The 7,957-nt window shown below is 42.4% G+C and overlaps 1 protein-coding gene across 1 annotated transcript in view; it reads left to right on the forward strand.

The window, feature by feature from the left end:
* Positions 1–7,497, forward strand: part of Oxct1 (3-oxoacid CoA transferase 1) — a 148,340-nt gene extending 140,843 nt beyond the window's left edge. Inside the window, exon 17 of the mRNA NM_001127580.1 lies at positions 5,810–7,497. Within this exon, the coding sequence (NP_001121052.1) occupies positions 5,810–5,851 (42 nt within the window). The 3' untranslated portion in view covers positions 5,852–7,497. The remainder of the gene's footprint in view (positions 1–5,809) is intronic.
* Positions 7,498–7,957: the final 460 nt, after the last annotated feature.

Consider the following 7,957-nt stretch of genomic DNA (forward strand, 5'->3'; position numbering starts at 1 on the left):
TGGGAGTCTTCACTCTCTTCTATACCTATCATCCTTAGGTTTGATCTTCTCATTGAGTCCTGGATTTCCTGTATGTTTTGGACCAGTAGCTTTTTCCGCTTTACATTATCTTTGACAGTTGAGTCAATGATTTCTATGGAATCTTCTGCTCCTGAGATTCTCTCTTCCATCTCTTGTATTCTGTTGGTGAAGCTTGTATCTACAGCTCCTTGTCTCTTCTTTTGGTTTTCTATATCCAGGGTTGTTTCCATGTGTTCTTTCTTGATTGCTTCTATTTCCATTTTTAATTCCTTCAACTGTTTGATTGTGTTTTCCTTGAATTCTTTCAGGGACTTTTGCGATTCCTCTCTGTAGGCTTCTACTTGTTTATTAATGTTTTCCTGTGTTTCCCTAAGGGAGTTCTTCACGTCTTTCTTGAAGTCCTCCAGCATCATGATCAAATATGATTTTGAAACTAGATCTTGCTTTTCTGGTGTGTTTGGATATTCCATGTTTGTTTTGGTGGGAGAATTGGACTCCAATGATGCCATGTAGTCTTGATTTCTGTTGCTTGGGTTCCTGCGCTTGCCTCTCGCCATCAGATTATCTCTAGTGTTACTTTGTTCTGCTATTTCTGACAGTGGCTAGACTGTCCTATAAGCCTGTGTGTCAGGAGTGCTGTAGACCTGTTTTCCTCTCTTTCAGTCAGTTATGGGGACAGAGTGTTCTGCTTTCAGGCGTGTAGTTTTTCCTCTCTACAGGTCTTCAGCTGTTCCTGTGGGCCTGTGTCTTGAGTTCACCAGGCAGCTTTCTTGCAGCAGAAAAGTTGGTCTTACCTGTGGTCCTGAGGCTTAAGTTCGCTCGTGGGGTGCTGCCCACGGGCTCTCTGCAGCGGCAGCAACCAGGAAGACCTGTGCCACCCCTTCCGGGAGCTTCAGTGCACCAGGGTTCCAGATGGCCTTTGGTGTTTTCCTTTGGCGTCCGAGATGTGTGTGCAGAGAGCAGTCTCTTCTGTTTTCCCAGGCTTGTCTGCCTCTCTGAAGGTTTAGCTGTCCCTCCCACGGGATTTGGGTGCAGAGAACTGGTTATCTGGTCTGTTTCCTTCAGGTTCCGGCAGTGTCTCAGGCAGAGGTCCTGCCTCCCCTGGGCCCTCCCCCATGGGAGCCCAGAGGCCTTATACAGTTTCCTCTTGGGCCAGGGATGTGGGCAGGTGTGGGCAGTGTTGGTGGTCTCTTCCACTCTGCAGCCTCAGGAGTGCCCACCTGACCAGGTGGTGATGTCTCTTTCCCACGGGGTCTGGGAGCAGAGAGCTGCTGCGGGCCGGGATCCGCGGGTGTGGGCTCATTTTTTTTTAAAATAGTAGATAGTATTCCATTTTGCATGAACACCGTTTTCTATAACCAATCATTACGTGGTAGGCCCTCAGGTTACTTCTATTTCTTGGTTCTTAGGAATGGGGAATGTGTTTGTATTGTTGGAGTAATCTTATCTCCTTTGTAGTGAGATTGCTGGATCATATGGTGATTCTATTTCTAATTTTTGAGGAAATCTTACACCGAGGTTCACAATGGCTTTCCCATTCTGTTCCTACCAAGTGTCCCTTGTTATATCCTTACCAACACTTGTTCCTTTGTGCTTTTACACTTGGTCTCAGCAGAAAGACCAAGAGCAGTGGTCTTTGTCTCTCTGGTGAAAGCTAATTTAACTGGATTGGGCTGGGACCTCATTGTGGCTTTGATTTTCACTTCTTTAATGATTAAGGATGTTGTGAATTTGCATAAATCCTTTGGCTGTTTGTATGTCTTCCTCCCACGTCTTACTTAGCTATATTGTCTACTTCTTGTTTGTTCATTTTGAGACAGGGTTTTCCTGTGTAGCTCTGGCTGTCCTGAAACTTGTTCTGTAGACCAGGCTGGCCTTGAACTCAGCGATCCACCTGTCTCTGCCTCCTGAGTGCTAGCATTAAAGAAGGGTGCCGCACCCAGCCATGTTGCCCGCTTTTGATTGGATTATTTGAGGGATGTTTTTACCTTGAGTTGTTTGACTTCCATAGACACATCCTGCATAGTAACTCTTTTGTCCCATATGCATTTATTGTTTGTGCTCTGTATGAACATCCTGCATGTGCCTGTCCCTCTGCCCATTGTCCTTTGTTCCTGACTGGCTTGTTCCATCTGCAATTTAGTCGATACAACCTCAGTTGTTTACTTTACTTTTTTCTCCTGTGCTTTTGGTGGCTTGCTGGCTGTCATCCCTCCTGCCTGCCTGCCTTCCTTCCTTCCTTCCTTCCTTCCTTCCTTCCTTCCTTCCTGACAAGATTTCTCCATGTAGCAGCTCTGGCTGTCCTGGAGTTCACTCTGTGGACTAGGCTGACCTCACACTCAGAGGTCTGCCTACCTCAGGATTTGGTGCGGGGATTAAAGGCTTGCACCACTCCCACAGCCAGCTTGGCATCCTTTCTTTAAAAAGAAAGAAATTCCTTGTCAATTCTAAAGTCCTGCAGCGTTTGCTTACTTTCTTCTGGTAGTTTCAAAGTTTGAGAGTCTTGTATTTATGTCTTTAATCCAAGTTGAACGTAGTTTGTAATTGGTGAGCAGAAGACAGGGGTGCAGGAGTCAGGGGAGGTGGTGCCTGTTTTGTTTTTGCACATGGATGTCCAGGTTTTACTTGGGCAAATACAGAGGAGAAGCCTGGCCTTCCTTTATGTTTCAAAGCTTTCAACATTGTTGGTAGCTTTGTCAAAACTGTGTCACTTTCGATGACTGGATTTAATTTTAGAGCCCTTGTTCTTTTCCACAAGCCTATGTCTGTTTTCATAAGAGCATCACACTCTTTCAGTAGCAGTCTATTTAAAATTTTATTTCAGATTTGCAGTATATTTTGAATTCCAATAGTGTAATGTTTTCCTACTATGCCCCTGTGACTCAAAACAGCCTTGACTATTCAAGGGTTTTCGTCGTTCCATTTAAATTATAATGTTTTTTCTGATTCTGTGAAGAAAGTGACTGGTGTTTTGAATAAGAACATGGGAGCTAAAGGAATGGCTCAGAGCTTAAGAATGCTTGCCACTCTTGAAAATGACCTGACTTCAGTCTTAGCACCCACATAAATGGTGCCTCACATCTGCCTTAACTCCAGTTCCCTCCATTACCCTCTTTTGACCACCATGGGCATAAGGCATACACATGGTGCATGTGCAAAACACACATACACATTTTTTTTAAAAAAGAATTGCATTGCACTTGTAGATCACATTGATAGTGTGTACATTTTCACCATAATTGTTCTTCCAGGCCATGGGCATGAGACGGCCTTCCATTTCACCTTACCATCTTCAGTTCCTTTAGGGCATCATAGTGTTTATCTGTGCCTGGGCATTTGGGTCTCCTTCACCTCCTCCTTACTGTGAATATTGGTGTTATAGACACTGGTACACAGTATTTCTTTGAGATCTGAAATGTTCTGGACATGTCCCCAGAAGTAAGACGGTGGGTCATATGTTAACTTTAGTTTGTGAGGCACTTCCACAGTTTTCCACAATGATTGAACCACTTTATTTTGAAGATGTGTGTGTGTGTGTGTGTGTGTGTGTGTGTGTGTGTGTGTATACATTGTTGCTGTCTTCAGACACACCAGAAGAGGGCATCAGATCCCATTACAGATATTGTGAGCCACCATGTGGTTGCTGGGATTTGAACTCAGGACCTCTGGAAGAACAGTCAGTGCTCTTAAATGCTGAGCCATCTCTCCAGCCCCCCACTTTGTATTCTTATTGCCAGTTTTCAGGACCTTCATTTGCATTTCTCATACAATTGGCTTGCAGAATCATTTGTATATTGGCTATCCAGAGGATTTTCTTTGAAGAATTATCTGTTCTACTTTGTAGTCAACTTATTGTTCTTTGTTGTCTTATAGATCATCCTTATATATTCTAGGCATTACCCCCATTTTTCTATAGAAGACTTGTGTGTGTGTGTGTGTGTGTATGTGTGTGTGTATGTGTGTGTGTGTATGTGTGTGTGTAGTTTACATACAGAAGTCTGTAAGTTAGATAGTCAGTCCTGTATGGCTTATTTTTGTGCAACTGTGACCCAATATTTTCACAACTAAGAAACCCTGTTTACTTTTCCCCCCTTGTGCTTATACTTTGGAAGACGGCTCTTCCTAGATTGATCAAGTAATTTCTTTTCAATGAACCCAATGATGTATACCCATATACTAAAGCTTTGACAAGCTGATACGAATTCTGATTCCTTTTAAAGAATACTTTTTCTTTATTCTTCAACAACTTTATACATGTTACCAATGTATCTTCATCATATCCACTTTTATCTCCTCTCCCCTTGGCCCAGACTTCCCTAACAAGTCTCCCTGTTATGATCATAACCTTTTCTTTCTTTCATTAATTGATTGATTTACTGACTTATCTATTCACTTCACATCCTGATTATAGCCCCCCTCCCCTTCTCAGAGATGGGGAAACCCCTTATAAGTACCAACCTATCTAAACGTATTCTGTCCCACTGAAGCCAGACAAAGCAGCCCAACTAGGAGAAGGGGATACAAAGAGAAGCAACAGGATCAGAGTATCTCCCCCCTCCACTTGGTAGGAAAACTACATAGAGACCCTACTTTACCTCTGAGATATAGATGTGTGTGTGTGTGTGTGTGTGTGTGTGTGTGTGTGCGCCTATGTCCAGCCCATGCATGCTCTTTGGTTGGTGGTTCAGTCTCTTTGAGCCTTCATGGCCCAGGTTGCTTGACTCTGTAGGTCTTCTTGTGATGTCCTTGACCCTTCTGACTACTCAGTTCTAACCTCCTCTCTTTCACAAGACTCCCCTAGCTCCACCTAGTGTTTGTCTGTGGGTCCCCACATCTTCTTCTGTCAACTGCTGGATGGACCTCTCAGAGGACAATTCTATAGGCATAGCAAAATATTAATAGTGTCAGGGGTTGGCTCTCTCCCATGGGATGGGTCTCAAATTAGGCCAGTCAGTGGTTGGCTGTCCCCTCAATCTGCTCCGTCTTTATCCCCGAGAGACCCACCTAGCTACAGGGAGTGACCACTTCTATCTCCATATGTATGGCCTCCACTGCTAGGAGTCTTAGCTAGGGTCACCCCCATAGACTCCAGAGAGCCTCCCCCCCTCCCAGGTGTCCAATCCTAGAGATGCCCCCACCCCCAACCAACTTCTGTTCTCTTTCCTAGCCCTCACCTCATCCTCCCCATACCTGATCACCACCCCTGTTCCTCTCCCCACCCCCTCTTGTATAACCTACTGATTCAAATTACTGCTGCCCTGCTACTACATGGGAGGAAGTCACTCACCAGACCCTGGCTACTCACTGAGAGCCAAACTCCCAAAGAGAAATGACTACTCTTTCCCTAGCAGCCATCAACTGCCAGTAGCTCTTTTCAGCTAGATGTGCAGTTTCATGAGTTCCTCTCCTAATCATAAAGGAATGTTGACTGGCTTAACTTGCATTGATACATTTAATTTTGTCTATACTTGCATTAGTCATCGTGTACTTGAAGGTAAACTGGGGAGCGGGGAGTAATTTTCTACTGCTTCAATTCCATGATCTCTGAAGTGTCTTTTGCAGTCTATATTAAGTTAAATTGGTTATTTACTTATTTCTTTCCTGATGAACAATTAAGTTATATAAGATAGGGTTTCTTTATGCTGTATCTGTGGATTACTTTTGAAATTTAGTATTTCCTTTAGTTTTCAATTTTAATTTAAAATGAAGTTATTAAAAATAAATTGAAGCAGTATTTGAACATTCTGTGCTAAACTTTAATTATTTTTGCTCTTCTTTCTTTCACCAGGTTTCACCAAACCTCATGCCAATGCAGCAGATCTCAACTTGAAGTGTCAATTGGACATTTGCCCCAGGCTGCTAAGATTTCATTTTCAACAAATAGGATTTAATTGAAAGGATGTCAGTAATCAACAGTTACACATTTAACAAGACGTTTCGACTAGTTTTCTTCTAGTATTTCTGGATTTGTGCAGCCATAGACTTTGCTCTCTCCAGTGTGATGTATCAGTTCCATGAAAAACAAAAGGAAAACGTTTCATTGTGGTCTTGCTTCATGAGTGCTAAGAAGGTTGTCTTTGTCATTGGTGCTCACAGTGGATAAATGTTCATCTTTTTTGCTGTATATATTAAACATGACTTAGCAGCCGTGAAGGAAAATTTTCATGTGCATTTGTGATTAGGTAGAATACTTTTTTTGATGACTATGTATTTTTATCTTCCTCTGTTTTTGAGAAATGCTGGTTATGCTTGCCTCCTTAGAACATTCACCTTCCCCACACACTTCTTATAGATACCTGAGACGGCAAACAGGAGCATCCCTGAGAAAAGTAATCAGAAGAAAGAACAGGGCATAGGCTCTACCAGTGCTGGCATCCCACCAAATATTGCCTTTAAAGACAACCAACCATCTACCTATGTGTGAAAACAGCTGAAGCTAAGGATGGGAAGAGGATGGGAAACCTACTGACATACTTACCTAGTTCTCCTATTATAAAAGGGTGTGCTATATCTTTGTATTCTGAAGACTCTGTTTCTGCATTGAGCTCCAGTGTTTACTTAATACAACATCTCTTGAGCAAAAAAGAACCATGGGCAATTCATCATGGGTCTTCAATCTTGAATGACAGTAGTACTTAAAAAGATGATATTCCAAGAGATCCCCCTTTTAGGATCTCCATTCTGCTCAGCAAAGATTGTAAACACTTTTTCTACACTACAATGGGTATTCTGCATAGGCTAGTTCTCTTAACAAAGTGCTATTACTTTAGCCTTATCTGTGCTGGGAATGATGGGAAAGGCTCAGATCGGAGTAGTCAGTTAGCAGGCTTTGTGTGACAGAGTAAACACAGTAGCTTGTGTTTATCAGCGATGCTTCCTCAGAAGTGGCCACAATATAGACAGTTGCCAGGGGCCATCACTCCAGAAGCACCCTTTGTATCAGATGTCTGAAAGCCTAGGTGTCCTGAAGCTAGACTGGACAGCTGGTGTCTATACAGTGAAACATATTGTCCTTCTGGCACTAATTATAGGAATTTATGCACGTCTTAGGTGATGGTTGTCACTGGAACTCACTCTTCAAGTATAGCCACAGTTGACCTATACATGATGTGAAAGGAAGATAAGCTCTTCCTCCATAGTACACTCTATGTAGGACTGCTTTTTCTGGATGGCCACAGGGTTGAAAGCATCCTCTGCCAGTGTTGGTAAGAAGAACCCATCTTAGAAGGTCCAAGGCCCATGAGAGTACATATGTCTATGTTAGAGTGCACAGTTGAAAAACGTTCCTATTGTTGGTATGGATATGTCTTCACATGCACTTGCTTATCATTCCAGTCTGTTACTTTAAGACAAGGAGGTTCTTAGAACATTTTAAACCTCAAAACCTGAATAGACAACTTAAGATTCAAAGAGTGTCATGACATTTTAAAAAAAAATGTGTTAAGTGATACAATAAAAATTGCAGATTGATAGAGATGAATGTGTTTGTCTTCATTTCTCGCTTGGGAATGGTACGTGGGAAACACCTCAAAGGTTGAGTCTAACAACCATTGGTCATTAGGTCAGCATACTCTTACTTCTAATCAAGCTGTTACTTTCTTTTTGGGGGTGGAGGAAGGGAGTGTGGAAACAGGGTCTCTCTGTGTAGTCCTGGCTGACATGGGACTCATTCCCATGACAAGCGGACCTCAGACTCACAAGAGATCCACATGCCTCTGCTTCCTGAGTAATGGCATTAAAGGCATTCACCATCATGTCTGGCATTGACTTTTCTTTTTATCTTGCCTTTTTTAGAGAGCAAAAGAAACATTTCCTAATTGAATTTTGCTGTACCTTTCTCCCCATCACTGAAAATCATACCTGTGAAAATTGAATATCAAGCCATCATATGTTAATTTTTATATTGACATTTTTCTTCACGATATACTTTTTTAAA

Source organism: Rattus norvegicus, chromosome 2 (genome assembly GCF_036323735.1).
Source record: "Rattus norvegicus strain BN/NHsdMcwi chromosome 2, GRCr8, whole genome shotgun sequence".
Classification (NCBI taxonomy): Eukaryota; Metazoa; Chordata; class Mammalia; order Rodentia; family Muridae; genus Rattus; species Rattus norvegicus.